This window comes from Falco rusticolus, chromosome 5, assembly GCF_015220075.1.
Source record: "Falco rusticolus isolate bFalRus1 chromosome 5, bFalRus1.pri, whole genome shotgun sequence".
NCBI lineage: Eukaryota > Metazoa > Chordata > Aves > Falconiformes > Falconidae > Falco > Falco rusticolus.
Window position 1 is genome coordinate 80,596,839 of NC_051191.1, and position 19,644 is coordinate 80,616,482.

Genomic DNA, 19,644 nt, shown 5'->3' on the forward strand with positions numbered 1-19,644 from the left:
GGTTCAGTCCTCTGCTTAATCACATTCTGACTTCTCACACAACTTCTTTCAGCATATAATTTAGAGCAACAGTGTCAAAACCAATGAAATTACTTAAGCTCCCAGTTGTGTTAATTAAGGGCCTGAATGGCAAGCGCTCTAAAGTTTCTTAATGCTTTTCAGATGTCACTTGGATTTTTCTCTATATGAACTCTGTGTGTAAAATGAAGTAAATGTTGCTTAAGTAGTTTAACTTTTAGATAAGTGTTGAAGCACACTGAACAGTATGAGACTCTCCCAGTTGTCATCATGAGGCCTAACAAATACCCTAAGTAAAAATACCTGTCTCTAAAATGGTGGAATAAAATAAGGTAGAAAGTGGGATGGTAGTGGGAAGGTGAACTAGCAGTTATTGACAGGGTACTAAAGTACATGGGAAAGGAGGAACAATGAGAGTTGCTGAAAGTGAGAGCTGGTGAGCAGTGAGACACATACATAGCTTAAATAAGAATGGACTGAGTCTTGGTACCATGAGGCCTGCTGAGTGTTCTCTTGAATGTACTCCGGCTTTTCAAGTTAGGAAAAAAAGTATTTGTAGCAACCAGTTTACTGCTGTGAAGCTCAGAGAAAGGAGTTAAATGGATGTTTACCTTATATTTTGTAATTTGTATTTGAAAGGAATTGATTTAAAACACTGGAATTGCACACAACTTTTATTGCCCTCTCATGGTTTAAGAAAAACCCCCAACCTTTAAATATTATCTTGAAAGGACATAAATAGCTATTCTTGCTTTTATTATACCTTCCTGGCTTTTCTAACACTTCAGCTTAGAGAGAGTCGCCTTCATCTTCTAGAAGGGGCAGAGGGAGTTATTCATCAGATGTAAGGATTCTGCACACCTATAAAAAAAAATAGGTGACATGTGGCCCTGCCAGCAAATCGTTGAGAGGAAACAGCATAAGAATAAGGACGTTGAAAACTGAAGGGAATTGATTTCTGCAGAGTGTTCTGTGTGGCTCGACTTACTCACTGCTCTAGGGTTTCTCATTGTTTGTTTTGTGTTTATGTACAGCCAAAGACTGTGTATTTGCATTTCCAAAACACTGTCAATTTTGGAAGGATTCTTCTTAGAGATTGTTTTCCTATGTCAGGAGAGTGAGTTTGATGCAGCTTTGTTCTCCTTATGAGAATTTGTGAGAGCCATAGCCAAGACTGAAAATGCTTTCCCTGTAATTCCAATTTTGCACTTACCAAGTTGGTTATTTTGCGGTCCTTCCTTTTAGATTTGTGTAAGTGTGAAGTTTTAGTAGAAGTTTAATATGGGGAAAGTTTTAGTTGTTATCAGGTTGTTCCTTTATTCAGGGATAACGAAGGTAAATTTAAAATTCTCATTTGAAATACTATATCTGTGTAATTCCTGATCTTTTTTAAAGAGCCATGAAACCAAAATTACTGAGGAAGTAACTACAATTTAACTCAGAGAATGGCATGGGTGGTGGAGTTGTGCCTGGCCTTATTCCAAAGGTGGTTTGGTTCTACTACGTACACAAGAGAAATTTGTTTCCTTGATTGGCTTTGTCAGTGCTTGCATAGGGACTGATGTTACTAGTAAGCACATGTAACTAACTGACTTAGGTTTTGCTGTGACATGTCTTGCACAAGACTGTTATGAGTAACGTCCTTAAATGTTTTCAGAAACCCAAAACTCCAGAAGTTTGCTTTCCTGCATAAAATTGTCCTTACATACACAGGGCATATGAGCAACAGAGGGCGATTCAGTTTTCCTTTGCTCTTCACAAATTTAAACGGACCTAGGCAGAATTCTGTGTGAAAGTTGTAGTTTATAATAACAATTTGACTTTACTAAGAATGGCTAGTAGAAAAAACAGCACAGCAAGGGAAATTGATTTTTCAGTTGATTGTATTAGCATTTCATTAGCTTCACAGCTAATTTATTGAAAACCTAAAATGCATAGGCTTCTAGAGTTTCCTCAGAAGTGTTCAAGCCTAGCTTTTGTATACGTTCTGTGAATGTTCAAGAAATACAGGCAGGGTAAAAGGTGGCCATCTCCTGAGTGCCGGGACACTCAAATGTCTCTACCAACAATAGATTAAACCTATATTATATAGATATATATATACCAGATATAACCTGCTGGTATAATACTGGAACTAATTCACTGTGTTCCCTAACCATATCCAACACTTACCATCAGAAATTGACTGGCAAACTGGTGCCTTTGACAATTATATCTGGCTTAATGACTGTATGGCTATAGAACACTTGGCCAGCTGGCTTTAGAAATCTACAAGATTGACCTCCAACCCTGGTTTTCAGTGTCATCTTCAATTCCTCTCCTTGCTAAGAACAATGTGAACAAAATTAAAAACCTTTATAATCCTGTAAGTGCCCAGTCAAGCTGCTAGAATCAAAGGCAATATAAAATTCAGAGTTACACTTGTGATTTTTACTAATGGTTTATATGTTACAGTACAGAACTTGCATAATGCAGCGGACTGGATCAAAGGTAGCCTGGATGGTGTTTTGAGCTTTTTGTCATCTTGGGTATTTCTCTTTCTGTTTTTCTGTTCTCCCTCTAAACTGTTCATGTTTGAGGGTGGCAGTATTTCTCTGTGATTATGTAGAATACCTAGAACACCGGGACCTTATCTCCAGAGGGAGTCTTTCCAACCTTGGTGATGTATAATACAGCACGTGTTTTTTATGAACTAAACTACACGTCTTTATTTTCCTATGTAGTACTTTTGCAGACCATCTCACTGGAAACCTGCACTGAAGTTTAAAAACTGTCAAGAGTTAGTAATAGATTTACAGGTTAAGTAACTCTACAACACAGGAATAAGTGTGCCCTTAGCAACGGTCACTTATTAATGTATCCATGTGTGTTATAATGTAAATGCATGACTCTAAGGTGTGTATCCCTCTCTGCATACCTATGTGTATGCACATTCTTATTACATGGAAGTGCTTATGTTACTTCTAAATAGAAACATAGATAGATAACATTTAAATTAAGAAACAGGCTAAGCCCCCTCTGTGCATAAATACAAGGGGGAAGAGGTGCAAAAACCCACACGTAATATCTAGAGGTATTGGCTGTCTCCATAGGTAATTCTACTGGTATTTACTGGCCAAGAGGAACATGGGCCTAGTTCATGACAGCCCTGACCTCAGGCAACCCTGTCCATCACAAATTGAAGCTTGCGCTTCTTTGTGGTCACCGTTCTAACCTCCAAGTAGCAGATGTCTCATTTCAAATCCAAACACTTGCCCCCACAAACTGGAAAAGTAAGTTCCTTATGGCAAGGAAAAATAAGCTGTCTCCAATGGAAAAAAACTCACATGAATTAAGTTCTTGGCCATGTGGAGTAGTTGTGACGCATAGTTTCGCTGGTGCTGTTGAGGAGACTAACCTTTCTTTTATCTCCCATATAAACGTTCCAAAGAAAGGTTGGGATCTAGCGCTTGGTCAAACTGGGAAAGAACTTGTTTTGTCAGTACTTCAGCTAATATTTTTTTTGCATCTAGAAACTACTGGAATCGCTGGCATAAGATGCCTTTAGTAAAGAGTGTGCTAGAAGTTGTGCAGTGAAATGTTCAAGATGTCGCTGAAATAGTTTCTTGAGGTTGTCTGTGTTCTACCACACTTCTGCCCTTTAAAGAAGGGCTTTGGACACTGAGCATAACCTTATGCTCAGATTAGACAAGAAGGCCTGTACAAAGACATAATTCAGTCTTTGGCAAGGATAGCAGATGTTACAACTACTTGTAACTTCACTAAGCTTCCCTAAGACCTGAATGTGACTGGCTGGCTGTGAAGAGTTGGTAAACCCCTACAGATAATCTCATGGTCTTCAGGGAACTAGTTTATACTCCTGACCAGAGCTGACACTTTTTGCCCTGTTTTCATGCATAGCATTGCTACAAGCACAGGTAGGGGATAAAGGGACAGTTGCCTAAAAAGGGATGTGCTGTCTGGACAGACCATCTTTCTACCCATTTCTTGTTTTCCCTTATACTTAAAATGTATGTATTTATTTTGTTGTGACCCTCCTAGTGTATAATAAAAGAGTCCTACCGTGCTTTATATAACCCTTTTCCTGCCTATTTTTTTCTCTATATGACAACAAACCAAGATTAGAGCATGATCTCATTATATATCTGAGTCATTCCATTGTGCCCTAGAAGCATTTGTGCATGGGACAGATAACGTTTTTTCAGTTCTTCTTCTGGTGAGTACAGATTGTATGATTCTACAGAACGTAATATTGAGGGCAAGTTTCAGAAAAGCATCAAGGTGCTATTAAGTGACTATGCAGGCACTAATCTGGTGACGATGAAACTATGGACACCAGGGATGACTGTGACTTGCTGCAGATCACACAACTGATCAATCAGATAGAAGCTACTTTTGTAAAGGAGGTGGGAAAACCACCTGTTTGAAGGCAAATAGTTATTACCTGTGATTCCTATTTAAAACTAATGCCTTCTTGCAGAGATTTGTGTTTCTGGCATGTTGGAGTGTATCCCGTCCAGTGAAAGGATTTCTTTGCTAGTCTTTGCATTTGTAGGTATATGTCATCCTTGGTGTAAGAATAGCAAGTTTTAGCTTTTTTGGTAGTTGATTTCCTTTTTTAACAAAAATCTATTAGTATCCGTCCCTTAAAAATAGCTTTTCTTCTTTGTTCTTGAATCAAGCTGCCGTGGAGGATCACTTACAGCAGAAGAAGACTTAAACAAGCTGGAGCAGGCCAAACACTACTGAGTTTGCAGCACTGCAGACCATCAGCAGGTGTTTTGTGGGACATTTAGGTAGCAGCCCAGCCTGAACAGGAAAAGTCAGGATAAGAATGGATACTAAGGACTTGAGGACAATGAAATTAGTGCAAGGCTTGTATAATGAAGGTATTGCAATATGTTAGGACCTGTCAGTTTTCAGTTGAATTGCATAATATTTATCTGAGAACAGTAATATCTTGATGGTACAGGAAGAAGAGAGAGGGGATGTCCTGTGTTCACGTTTACTTCTGTTTCCTGTCTTGAATGTTTCCAGTGTTGATACTGCAAGAGCTTTGTTGCCTTAGACTTACAATGATCTTGCTTCTGTGGCTTCAAGTTCAACAGTAGATTAGAAATATATATATATATATTACAGATTTAAGCATCTTCCCCTATTTTATGTGCATGATTAAATATTAAGTTAAATCAAAAATGCATTGTTCTCAGTATGATAAATTAATGTATAAAGGGCATTGTGTTACAATGTGGCTGCCTCAAACTGTTAAAAAGTTCTGCAGACCTTAACTATGAGAAGCAGGGAGAAGGAGCTGCTGTGCACTATCGTGTCTTAAAACTACAAAATAAATTTATATTCAAATTAAAAAAATGGACAGTATGAAACAACTAATTGTAACACACAATGTGGATCCTTCTGTAATTGCAGATAACCAATATTCAGCAATGCCTGGCAAAACCCTAGGCCAAGAAAACTGAAACATGTTATCCAGCTGAAACTATGGGGCAATTTTTATGCAAACAGAACATAATTTTTCTACCTGAATTGGACTGAGCTGCCTGCATGTGAATTCTGTATCCGAAAAACTATATGCAGTTATGTAGCAATAATAACTTTAGTATGCTCTGATTTTCAGGAGAAACTATATTTGGAATTCACTGCTGCAGGGTCTTGAAAGTTTGTGCAGTTTGAAATGCCTTACTTTCTCAAGTAACATCTCCTTGGGTGCAATTGAGTCTATAAAGTGAACACAAGCAGAATTTTAATGGCTCTGTTCAGCCTGAAGAAAGGCATCACAGAGCGCAGATCTAGTTCTCATGTAAAGCATTTTTCTGAGTTTAGTTTTAGGCTTTTTAGCTCTTTGTCATATAAAAAATGCAATGTTCTTCAAAGTGCGTTTTTAGCTGAGCTTTTCTTTGGCAGCAAACTTACACTTTACCGCGTTGATAGTTTTGACCATTGCAAACACTGAGACGATTTCATAAGACACTTCTGTATTACTGCATTACATGGGATGTTTATTCATGTAGTAGCAAGTAGACAAGCAGTCAGGTAACTAGCTGGATTTTAGATTGGCTTTTGATATATCTTTACATTTTAAGTGTAAGTTGGTTTTAAAAGGTGTTTTTCTTGACTACATGACTTTAAAAATTATTGGGAGAAAAAAATAATTTAAAAAGCACTTTCATTGCAAATTGACGCGACAATGCTAGCTAGTGTTTTGTGGGAGAATCCTATGACAAAATGTGCCCGTTATCAATATGAGTGAGAGGAAAAGTACCACAACTTTGACTTGGAGCATGTAGTTAATGAGATTGGTTTATGTATTTGATTTGATTGTCATAATTGTGAAGTATCTGTATGTTATCTGTGGTAGAGATCAGAACATGAACTTGCAAACTTTATGTTTTCTGGTTAAGACTTTATAAATGGAGTTGTGCTTGCATGTGTCTTGAACAGAAGGGTGGCTCACTTGGCCATGAACATTTCCTTCACAATTTGACAGACAATGGTTGGTACAGTACTGTACAAAGACAATCCACATGTTCTGCAGCTTCTAGTCCAAAAAAGAGCGTACCAACAGTCTCAGTGCACATCACGATTTGCAGTGTATGTGGAGAAAGGATGTAAAGCGCGTCACAGTCATCTACAGGTTGAGGAACTGAGTTCCTCCTCTGATATACATGTGCCTTTGTTTCCTAATGAAATGCTAGACCCTAGACTTTTCCATTCTGGAGGCAGATCCATGAAGATTACCCTAAGATGATGAGCACATCACATGAGACATACATTAATTTACAATATCACCACATTCATCCTCTGATACAATATAGTGTATCTTGGTTCCTTTCTCCTAGTTCCTTTCCTTTTCATGTTAAAAACCTGGAGAAGAATACCTGCCAACTTCCTCTAATGCAGAAGAGCCGTTGGGGTCTCGTCATTCTTAGTTGAAATTTTTAGTGACAGTTAAAATGTGTGCTAGATTCAGCCACGTGATTAATTGGGAGAATGCAATTTGATGATAGAATTTGGCTTGTTTAGATTTAAAGTACTTGGTGCAGTGAGTAAATCTCTGGAATTTGTATCACTTCACATATAAGCATAGACTGCCCTTAAAAACAAAGCATACCTAATTCTAATTTTTCCAGCTAAAATAGAAGGAATTTCTTTTGTGTAATTTCAACTGATCAAATAACCCCACTCTTTTAAAGTGTTACCTTGTGGCAGTTGGTCTTCTATTACATACAAGGTCAATCAAATACTATAAACAAGGGGGGGTGTTAAAGTTCAGTTTTCTAAGCTACGGTGCTGATCAATGTGGGTTAAATATAATTTTAGAGAGCTCTTTTCCTCTGAAACCAACCTGCTCAACTGTAATTAGATATTCATGTGGCCTTACAACTTCATCACTGTAGTCTTTGAACACTGCATGGATCTTACTAGTTTTAAAATAATTTCCTGCCACATAGACGTGACAATCAGTTTTATTTTTTTATTGTTTCCTTTTATAACATTTACACTTGTGTGGGAAATAGAAACTTCTTACAGCAATGAAGAAAGTGAGAAACTGAGACATCAACAAGTTTAAAAGAGGAAGAACAATCCTGGTACTGTTGGAAATGTTTGCTTTGCTAAGCAAACTTCCTGGGCAAGGTAAGGCAAGGAAATACCTTGCTACTTTGTTGATCTAGTCACTTGATTTATATTCAGGAGGAGCACTTTTATGAATAAGAGTATACAGGATGAGGAAACAAAAAAAGGGTTTTATTATAAAGCTAGCTTACAGAGCTTTCAAAACCCTTTTTGTGTATTCCTGTGCAACATACATTAAATGGCTGTCCCTATTTTAAAAAGCTAATTATGTAAATGATAAATATGAGTAGGTTAGGAAAAAGCAAGTCAAAGCGGACAGCACAGAGTGATGCTAATTGCAAGGCATGAACAAATATTAGCTGCATTTGTATTTTCCTTAGCCAATAACAGAATAGATTTGTCAGTGTCAATATAGAGCAAGTGACTTTACAAAAGCAGCTGAAGTCTGAAGGTGCTTCTGGAGGGGCTTGAAAAACATTTGAAGTGATTGTTACCAGAAGAGTACAGTGAGAAGTGGGGTAAAAGCAAAGCATAAAGATTGAATGTTCAGATGTTTGGGTATGAGTTAATGGAATTCAGTAGTTTTGGGGACTTGCGATCTTTTGAATGTTTTTATTTGAAGTAAAAAGTGCTGGCTAAATTGTTTTGTCTCAGTATTAGGGATAATTGGAGGAAAAGGGAGATACAGAACTTAGTTGAAGAAAAATAGTTTTTATAGAAACAGTGAGATCTGAGGCAATTAAAGGATGATTAGAGTTAAAACGATTTTGTGATAGTATAAAACTTCGGTCAGTTTTGCTGATTACACCTACACTTAATTTTCTCAGGTTAGTTCGAAGTCAGGAGAGGATGGGTACAGCTGCAGTGAATCTGCTCTAAGTTAAGGAAGGTGTATGTTTGTTAGGCATTAGTCTGGGGCAGGTTATGAACCAAAATGTGCTTGAACACCTCTGAGCATGCAGCAGGAGCTAGGAGTGTGTACTTCTTACCCAAAGAGATGGGAATTGTTTTTCAGCTGTCAAGAATTAAAAGAACTGAAAGGTTCTGAAACCATCAGTGAAAAAAAAAATTATCTTTGGTTCTGTAAAAGAAACAAGCTGGTATGTACAGTTAATTTTTAAGAAGCTATTTGTTCCAAAACAAGGATGATGACAGTATTTTACAAATTACCTTTGACAGCAGTATATTTTATGAAGTGTCGCAACATGGTGGTTCTTCTCCTTATGGGCTTATACTGACCCCTCCTATTGCTGCAGCGCCCCGCTGTGAAAGCAACGGTGCAACAGCAAAGGAAGATGAGAGAAGAGCAGAGAACAATGGGAATCAACCAGACACCCAAAGGTGCAGCTTCCCAAGCAGGTGCATCGTTATCTGAAGTATAGTTCCTGCCGCTGTAGCCTTTGGTTTCATTTAAGTGTTGCTTACTGCCGTTCAGACGAGGAGGAGTGGGCATGTGGGATAATACCTCGGCAGACTTGGGTATCAAAGTTGAGTATGCAGTCTGCTTGTCTGAGCTGGTGATTGACCTAGTCCTTACCAAAGTTGTGCTTGTTCCCTTAGCAAAATGATCAGTTGGTGAAAAAGTTTCTGCCCTGGAATAAGTAGTAACTTCCGTTTTTTGGACCATCAGGCTTGTGCTGGAGGTGTAAGTGTTTGCTGTTAAGCCATGGCTAGTGGTAGAAGATGGAGCTTGGAGCAGAAGAGAACTTGATGTGGCATTATGGTGCTGGCATCTTTCCCACTCGGTGGTCTTTGTCCCATTTTGCCTTTCGTATTTACTTGGTGAGGTGTGATGTCTTGGCTCTTTGGATGTCAGTTTTTCAAAAATAAGAAGATCTGGATCAATCCCTATTAAATCATAACAAAAGGTTAGTTTATGTGATAAAAGTTCATCTGCACGCCCACAAAAGGAGCACATGGAGACAATGGCAGATCAGGGACCTGACACATCAGTACCCATCAACACCTTATTATGGGATGCTTAGGGAGGGAACCGAAGGTGAGGAAAGGGAGGGATCTAGGCTACTGGGGAGTGGGGGAGTCCTGGCAAGCTCTCTGTGTGTGTGTGACAGTCTGTAGCAGCAACTGGAGGGAGGCTGCACCCTCAGAGACTCGTACATCTAGGTGACAGCAACTGGGGAGGCTGGGGTCTGGACTGGGCAGACTGAGTGAGCATCTGAGCCCAGCTGCTAGGGGGATCTGCATGGTACCTATATGTGTATATCTATTTTTACTAGTAGGTCTCCATCCTGTGCAGTCAGAAAAAGCAGGATGAGGCTCTTGGTGCTGCCTGTGATTGTGTGTCTGCTTTATGCATTTGTGTTACCTGTGTTTCCTTTGTTCATGTGCCTAATGAGAATAAATTTTCAGCCTTGCTACTGTTTGGATTTGGGGGCACGGAGCAGTGGCAGCCTCGCCTCAGTCTCTCAGATCTGGTGCAGTATTTTGCCCAAGCATAGTGTTGGTTAGGTACTCAGAGCATGAATCTTAGAGCAGGGTTTATCTTCCAGGTCCTTTCTTACATACTGAATGGAAGAAAGGAGGGAAGTAGTCTCAGAAGTAGGTGCATTGATGAAAAAGGAAAAAAAAAATCTTATGCTTTTTTAGCGTTGCATGTTACTTCAGGACAGCACTTCTAGCACAGTAACTGACCTAGTATAATTCTAAAATTTCCTACAGTTGCTATGTTTTCAGCCTTTATAAATTAAATTCTTAATTACCTTTTGTGATGTTGTACAAAATGACATTGATTCTAGCCTTTAGTATGCAACTTTCCAATGCTGGGCAAGACATGTGCAGGCAATTCATATTCTCATTAATGGCTCCATGGTAGAACACTGCTAGATTGCAGGAAACTGTAATACAAAAGGAAAGAAGTTGAGCTTATCAGTCTAATGACCATTGCATTTTGCATTTTATTATGTTATTTAACATCAGAAAATCATTAATACTGGGCAGCTCTGTGGTTCTCTCATTATCATGCAAACTAACTAAGCATTTGGTCAGAAATGTAGAACTACATATAATTATATTGTTATTTTACATCTGGAGAAAAGGAATAGAATGGCTGTATGAATTCTAAATGTGTCTCTGATTAAATAAAATATACTTTAGCTTGCAGTCCTACTAGTTGCCTTCCTTCATGTCTCAGATACAGTGATGGGACCATTTCTAAAAGCCAAGTTATTAAGAAAGACAACTTTGGGGTCTTTGCTCCTGTGCAATATACCTGTCTACTTGAAACTGGACTGCAACCATTCATTTCAGCCAGACTATTTAAAAAAAAACACCCTGAACTACAATAAGTAAATGACATCCTGCCCTGCTGCCAGTTCCTATTTGTTTTCCTTCATTGCCTTTGGGCTATTGTATTTCTGTGAATAGAGTAGTTTAGACATTCGTTTGTGTGGAGGTTCACTTTTATTTTCCTTCAACAGAAATCAGGACTAAAGTAATAATGAAAAAATACCTGAACAACTTGTCACTGAAACACAACTTTCTAAGGTATGTAGATGCATGAATCCTAGTGGTTTAAGATTTAGATAGAACATATATGCTAAAATACTTACAGTTAAAGTCACACTATATGAAAAGCAGGCAAGATTCTTCTTTCAGAGTCTTACAGTACATCAAAATCTCAAGTCAAAATGTCAAGTAAAAAATGTATTTTATTATATTAATATGCTTGGAGCAGGATCAACGTTAGGTTTTGGTTTAGTTGTACAAAGGTTTTGGGTTTGTGTTTATTTCATTTTACCTGCCTTGAATGTAACCTCCATACCTAAACTAATATGGCTACCTGCAATCAAAAATGTATTGGCAAGGCTTTATAAATGTATTCTATTTACGTAGGTATTAATTCTGAACATTTTTCTCACATCTGTAAGTAATGAAAATAATAATACTTCTGCAACGAAAACCAGAAAAAGTCATGCAACTCTTTCCATTTTATTTGTAAGTAAAAAAAAAAATAAAATCCCTGACCTATCTACAGATGGGGAAAGGAAGAAAATACATTAAACCTGTGCTTACTGTCTTTTCTTTGTTAGTTTTTTTTCGTCTAGTAGCCTCAATATGCATCATAGATTTAACACAGTAGACACACGCCTTGAAATGCTTTTTTTCCATTATAATGAACTTACCTGCCCAAAGAGAGAAGCATTATTTTCAAAAATTTGTATAAAATTAATTTAAAAAAATTGCAATGAAAATACACCCTGTCTGAAGAGTAGAAATTCAGCAGCTCTATGGAAGAAAAAATCATGGCAGAAGTGCTGTTACAGAATATATATCGTCTTGCGTTTTTTGGCTGCTTAACTGTAAAGATCAAGGTTGTCTGCCTCGCTGAAATGGAAATAGTAATATTTACAAGTAAAACTGTGATCCTAAATCCTAATAATAGCAAGGTAAAGATAGATTTTGTCATCAAAGCTAAATCAAAGATGATATCAGCAATTTTCCTTTCACTGATACCATCTTCATGTACTATATCTTCCTCTAATTAGGCTTCATCAGTTTCCACTTCTGTGTCACGGGAACTTTAGCTTGAACTAGGTATTTATGGAAGTAAGACTAGTTATGATTATCAAAACAATAGAAGAACATACCTTGGGGAAGACAGAAAGATAACCTTAAAGGGATTATAGAATGTTCTGGATTTACTGTATATCAATGGGTTTGCATTTTTGTTTGGAAGATTAGAAATATTTTATAGTGCTACAGAAGCATATTTAGCCAGCACATAATTATTCCGATGTATTTCCTGAGGACTACAGGCATTTCTACAGGTGATATATTAAAAACATTGGCTTCTGTGGATAAATAAAATTTTAAATCCAGTTACTATTTTTAAGAAATTCTGAATGTATAAATATTTCTACGCATGAGTAAATATTTGGCACCATTTTTAGCATAAGTTAACAGTTTAAAAGACAAAACCCTTCAAATATTTCTGTGAAATATCTATATAGTACTTGCTTTTCTGTGGTATCTTTTGTTCAAGGATTCTGAAACACTCTGCAAACACTAGCAATGGGGTATTATTGAAGTCATTGTCTGAAAAATCACTCTTTTCATATATTTGTTCACATTGATGTTTTTTCTTCAAACAGAAAGCTGTTCATCACTTGCATCACATGTAGCAGTATGTACCTTTGCCTTTAGACCCCGTATACAATGTTCTGAGTTTTGTCAAGGAATGGATGTTTTGTGCTAATATTATATTTTATGTTTCTTTTCCAGTGTGATACATGAATACTATGCAGGTTTCTGATAAAGAGGCTATGTTATTTAAGAATATATAAAGACCTGAAAATACATATATTTGTTTGAAGGGAGGAGTGAAATCTTTGAAACCTTTCCAATCTTCCAAGTTTGTGCGAAGTTTTGTTGTCATTAGAAACTCTACTTTCTAGCATAATGTAATTATAAATGTTTTTCATTTTAATGATTATCGCATACTTTATGAAAACATTATTAAATAGTAGGGAAAAAAATCTCATCTGAAAAACTTGGCTTCTGTGGACATATTCTCTTCAGGATCTGTGCTTGATGTTATTGCATAAAATCAGGTAAGAAAAATGTCACAAGTCAATTTTTTTGTAAGGAAGGATAGTTCTTTGATCAGGAAAAATACTTTAAAAGCATGCTATAAGACATTTTGTATCGGTTTGAGGAAATATAAACAACATACTTGATTTCTTGTTTTTAAATTATTTCAAAATTTCTTTGTTTCTTGTAAGATTAGCTTTCAGTAACTGTGCTATTACTGAAGAATCCAGCAAAGAAAATTCTCTTTTCAAACTTCTTATCAACATTTCTTGAAATCTCAATTAGGACATTTATTGGCAATAGTATTTTTGTTCATGACTACATCTGTCACTTTGGGATTATAAGGAAACCACAAGCTTATTTAAAGCATGTCTTTGAAATGCCATCTAATGTCTTGATTCTAGTTAAGACTGTAACAAATTTGTGCTTCACTGTGTAACATTATAAAAATGAGATTCCAGGTTACCATTACGTATCTTGGTAAGTATCCAGTCCCATGTTCTGTAAGAAAAAAGTTTGTTGTCCAAATAGGAAAAACATGGCTGAAACATATAAAATTGTTCTTTCCTCACAATACTTAAGAGAGAAGTTGCCTCTTCCCAGGAACACTGCTAGCAGTTACATCAGTTATGTCAGCGTCAGGTTTGTCAAGGTCGTAATTCAAAATGTCATCAAAATCTATACTGACTGTTTTTAGTAACTGGTACCTCACTTTCATCCTTCGTATCCAAAATTTCTCAAGTCTTGTGAGTTTTACAGTCAAATTTAGGCACCAGAGACCCACACTTCACATACACGCCTAAAATACACTCCTATAGTGTACCAATGCAGTGTGATACAGAGAAAGTGAAGTCTTGGGCTTAAATCAAGGAACGATATTTCTTATTTTTATTCTGAGTCTGAGTTTACATGTCTAGGGAAAAGGGGTTGCAAGCTAAATAGCTGCTATTATTTATTGCTGTAACTTTATTGTTCATATTAACAATATACCTGGGTTGCTCCAGAAACATGGTGTAAACGTGGAGTAAGAGAGTGCTCTCTCCAAGAAGATTAATATTGTTCTATTTCACAGAAGGACAAATTGTGTGTTTCCTCCTCTTTCCCCCTCACCATGTCCTAGTCTAGTTCCCTACACCATGAGGAAGAGTTCTGTTAGAACTGATTTTTCTCTATAGGAGTAGATGGTGATGGATACTGAAGAGTTACTGTTTTAATCGTGGCATTGCCCACAAGTTTTGTAAGAGAGATGTAAAATTTCAAAGGAGACCCTAAGATTTTAATGTGTTTCTAGGGTAGTCTTCTAAAAAACTCAGATTATCAAATTATGTTCTGTGGGTCTGAAGATGGAAGAACATTACAATGTGCCTCTGCTTTCCTGCCTCAAAAAAATACGTTTTTTGGGGGTTACTTTTGGTTGTTTTTTTTTTTTCTTTTATTTGGGGGGTGGGGGCATTATTTCTTCAAATAAAGGAATGTTTATATAAAAATTACCCAAAATATTTTCCCTGATATGTTGTGATGTACATTTTAGTGTATGCCACAATCTTGTTAATCAACACTCACCATTCCTCAGAAGGCAGCAGGTTCTGCTGCACTGTTGGGGTGAGACTTCTGCGTAAATCTTCAGCACCTGGGCTCCCCTTTTCTGTGATTCCTGCAGGTCAATCAGAAGACCTGGGAAGCGTCGGATCCAGCAGTTCTTGTAAAAGGTAGTGGGTGAGCAGAGGGAGTCTGACTCCATAGCCAGACCCAGAACCAACAGCACTTCTGCTATTGCCGCCAGCAGAACCATTTCTTCGATGTAAGAGGCTTAGTCAGCACGCTTGATCCTCCATGGATGCACTAAAGTTTGGACCAGCGTTTTAAGAGACAATCTCCTGAGTGGTGAGGATGCTGCCAATTCTGCCAGGGACATGAGCCAAGGAATGTTTTTTTCCTAACGATTCCCATGATACTGTTTGAGCAGCTGCTGGAAGGAAGCAGCTATTTTATGATTTACGTATGATTATAATAGTTATTATTGTTATTCCCTAACATAATTATTTGGAGAAAGTTTTTAAGAGAGAAAAGGCACAGGTTGTTTTTAGTCATTCAGAGAACTTGTTTCTTTGGTCCCGAGTTTGTGTCTCTTGTCCTTCTAAGCCCAGACTAGGCAGACAGCCTTAACCTGTGGTGAATAATGGTAAACTCAGCGTATGGTTTGACTCATGCTATGAAAGTATGGAGTACAGTCACCTGAGAGCAGTTAGGTCTGCCACTCGGGTCAGGCACGCTATTACACTCAATGCAGAAGAAACAGCTCGGTGTAGTTTCTTAACACTGAATTATCTGGTGGCTGCAAACGCAGGTTCCTTCTTTACTAACAAATGGAACTATCTGTCTGCCAGACAAGGGTGGAAATTTGTGCCCCTTCCCTATTCTGTTTTGATTACAAGAAAATATGATTTTATTTGCAAATATCTAGGAATAGTTGAATATGACTGGAGAAGGCTGTAACCTACATTCATCTATGGACCAGGCAGGTAACCAAAGTCCTGCCTCTGACAGGTGTAAGAATATTGAGCAGTCTGTATGGGTTTCTCTGCTTATGTTTACCCTTGGAAAAGGCCTGTGAGAATGAAAGAAAGAAAATATAGTTGGCATATAGGGAGGCAAATTTTCAAGCACCTGGTCTGAAACCTGAAACTCCCCAAGTGTTCTGTTTCTTAAAAGGACCCAGTCTGATCTGTGATTCCCACTTCTGTATGCCTTTTGTACAGAAAGGCTTTAAAATATTACAGTGCATGAGTTGATTTAAACTGAATAGAGTTTAACTCTCACTATACGGTGAGCTTGAGAGAATTAGGTAGAAATATGGTTGCAATAAAAGTTGTGTGTTGAATATATGAAAATATTTTAGGCTGCATTTTTTTCCTTCAAGATTAGAATCATGGAATTTCCCCAGTTCTTCATGAAGTATAGATCAGTTGCATAGAGGTGGGGAGCCTCCAGCTCATTTTAATTCTTTAGTCATTATAGATGGCGGTTGTTTTGCCAAACAAGGCCCCCAGTTTGGAAATGAGCCAGCATGGATACGATTTTGTTCCTTACAGGGCTCCTTAGGAGGCAGCAAAGCTCAGAGCAGGTTAGCTCCTGTAGATCCAATTGCAAGACCAATACATTTATATATTCAGTGGAACTGCTGGCTATAAGTAGGAGGATTCCAAACAAATGTCTGTTTTTATGCAGTCTGCATGTCTGTTATGGGGAATACATGAATTGTAATTACAAGCGTTAAGCAGGTAATTCTTTAAAGACTCTGTCCTGAAAACCAGCTGTTGGTACTTTCGTCATTCTGTTTTCTTTCATTAGCTTGATGTGTTTTATTTTCATCTCTGTGAAAATCACTACTTAAAACCTTAAATATGTTTCGTTACACCTTTCGTTTGCATTCAGTGGACTGCACAGGGATGTTTTTAGGCATTTATCAACCATTGCCTCAAGCGCTATTGACAGTATTTTTCTAAAATTTTTGTTTCAGCTCTCCAAATATTCCAAAGCATCATTCGATATGGGACATGCTTAGAATTTTGAAAGCTATACCTGTATTTTGGCGTTACCTACAGCATTAGTATGAATTATGGATCTATCTACAAGAAATCTAGAAGATTCTGAATAATTTGGGGGGAAGCATTTAACAAGGAGATTGAACTGATACAAAACAATTATTTCTATTGGATAAAGCTGAGTATGTCTTGAGCCCATTTAAATAAATAGAATTATTTCCATAAGCAAAAAATTAGATGTAATGAGTAGCTTTAATGGTATATGTATTTGTAGTTACACAAAGATACGCTGTCTCATTGCCTCTGCTTTTGTATGTTTGATGCCTTGCAAAGTGTAGATGACAAATATGTTTACTTCTTCCTTTTCAGGAAAAAAAAAGACTAGGCCTGTGACCTACTTCAGTTAGTTGGACCTGAGATACCATATGATTTGTTTCATTTCAGTGGGGCTCTGTCCAGACATTAAGATAAAGTGCGAGACTGGATGTGAACATGCCTGAGCATCTAAGTGTCTTTCAGACCATTCAGTAAGACTTTCTCTGGCATCACGTTTGGAATAAAGTAACAAAATCTCAAGTACCTGTTACTTCCATTGAGGCAGTCACCACACACAGTAAGAGAGACTACTCACTGTGCATAATATGTATTTGCAAATAGTTATGTATTTGCAAAAATAGGCTTGGGTAACCACTCCTATTGTGTACAGACCTATGTGTTCTGAAGGTATATTTAAAATAGGGTTTTTTTGTTTGCCACTGTTTGCCAGTAGACACATTGCTAGTCTTAATACCATCATGTTTTTATTCTATTCTGCTGTGTGCTTTAACCAAGCAGCTGTTTTTCCTTTTCATTACTTGTCATTCTTTCTCCTTTCTCTGTTTCTGAATAAAATTAAAGAGTGGGAGTAGCTGCAGGGAAACTTTTTATTTAATGAAACATAAAGAGATTGAAATAAATAAGTAAATAAATGGCAGCTTTGGGCAATTTCCTTTAAAAACTGAAAAGTTCTATATATTAAATTTCAGTCTTCTTCCAGTTTCCCCAAAGTTTCACGTTGACTTTTCTATGGGAAATGCATATATATAATTTAATGCTGAACTTTAAAATCACAAACATTTTGCAAGAAGGAAATACGTCTTACCTGCAAACCAGTGACCGACTGTTCCATGTGCTCTGTGAGGAGGGATCAAGAGACTTTTACTGTTAGTGAGGAGTCTGTGGCCAGTATCAGACCAGTACTTCAGGTTATTCAGTAGTTTTTTTCATTGGTCTTCTCAAATTTCTTCCTGGAAAACTGAAAGCCAGTTGCCTGATTTCTGTGAGAACATGGTTGTCTTTTCAGACCTTTCAGTAAAAGATACAAATACACCTGCCACAAAGGAAGAGAATGATATTTTTAATGATTCTTCTTGTAAACAGAAACAATACCTGAAGTTTTCTACCTGGGCTGGCAGTGATAATGGCACAATCCAAAAGCTCCCTAGCACAATGGATTCATCATTGGTCATTAACTCTTTTTTTGCCAAATATAAACAAAGGCAAACACTTTTCCCATATAAAGTAACAGATACATATTGATATTTGGAACTATATTTAGTTTATATGGAATCAATGGTTCTAGTACTCAGAATATATAAAGACCAGAAAGAAGATCTGTATAGTACAGGAAAGCTTTCCTGAAAAGGACTAAAAATGCCAAGGCTTTGATTCTGCACTCAGATCAGCGCATCTAAAACTACACTGTACATTGGCTTTGTTCATGGGCGCCCTGTTGTCCACTTGTTATCATCCTGTGCTTCTTTGCTGACTGTCTTGAAGTCCCCTCTCAGCCCTAATGGGGGAGGACAGGCAATGTCCTGGGTCAAGCAGTAGCTTAGGAATTTATGCTGTTGGAACAGCTATGGGAGACAGTGGTGTCAGCTGCTATGTCCCAGCCCAGACTAGTGCCTGCCGTTGGTAGTTTCTCCTTTCTTCTGCTCTGTGAGTGGTGGTTTAGCCCGTATGAGCAGAGAGGGACGCAGACTAGACAACAGAGGACAGTTGGGCCTCCTGTCTGCATCTTCCCTTTCCCAAGTAGATTATAGGAGAGAAGTGAGAGAGAGCCCCTGATATGGCTGCCAGATGTGCCAGATGTGGCAATGCTCCTTGATGCTGCCATGAAGATGCAGAAGTACACAGTGAACAATTGCTGCTAGGACAGACCCAGCCTGTCTCTGGGGTGGGAAAACACTAGTGCTAACTCTGTAAAGCACTTCTCTGCTACAGTTAGTCAAACATGTTAGCTGCCATCAACTATGGTTTAGGTTGTCTGTGACAGAACAATGGAAAGACAGCAACTACCAGCTGAGAAGTGAGCCCAAAGCCTGCAGTTTCCCAGGTGAGGTACGAACCTGCCTGTGCCCTCCTTTGAACATCATTAAGCTTATTTAATCAAATGTGCAGCATAATCCCAGGCAACGTCAGCCTCAATAATCTCTGAAGTCAGTGGAGCTCTGTGCCTGTGTTGCGCTCCATGTGCATAAATTGAATTGGAGGCCTGTGTTGAAATCGTCTTTATCTCATTTTTCTTAGATATGTACATGTGTATAGTGTTAAGTGTTAAGCTCAGAATTTTACCCAAGCTATTTTGATAGTATTTTGATAGTGCCAGAATATGTCACTGGAACTCTATTATAGCATAAAGGTTATAAAATGCTAATATAATGAATCATGAATAATGAAATATAAGTACTTTAAAAAAAATCAAAGCAAATCTTTTTGACGTTATTGAAATACTGTGCTCGCTTTCTTTCTCCTTTAAAATTTCCTTGAAATCAAAACATTCTTGCAAAATGTCTTACGTCCAACAAAACGGCATTTTTTGAGAGAACCGTTTTGTCAAAAACAGCTATTAGTGGTCAGATTTTGGTTTGGAGCAATATATCAAATTTTTAATGAA

The 19,644-nt window shown here is 37.6% G+C and overlaps 1 protein-coding gene across 1 annotated transcript; it reads right to left on the reverse strand.

Annotated features, from left to right (window-relative positions):
* Positions 1-79: 79 nt before the first annotated feature.
* On the reverse strand, positions 80-18,159 carry MANSC4 (MANSC domain containing 4). Its single transcript, XM_037388936.1, has 4 exons — positions 17,848-18,159; positions 14,725-15,769; positions 10,332-10,466; positions 80-9,459 (listed from the first exon to the last, which is right to left on the reverse strand). Exons 2-4 carry the CDS (start codon positions 14,951-14,953, stop codon positions 8,771-8,773), a joined length of 1,053 nt encoding a protein of 350 aa, XP_037244833.1. The 5' UTR covers positions 14,954-15,769; positions 17,848-18,159; the 3' UTR covers positions 80-8,770.
* Positions 18,160-19,644: the final 1,485 nt, after the last annotated feature.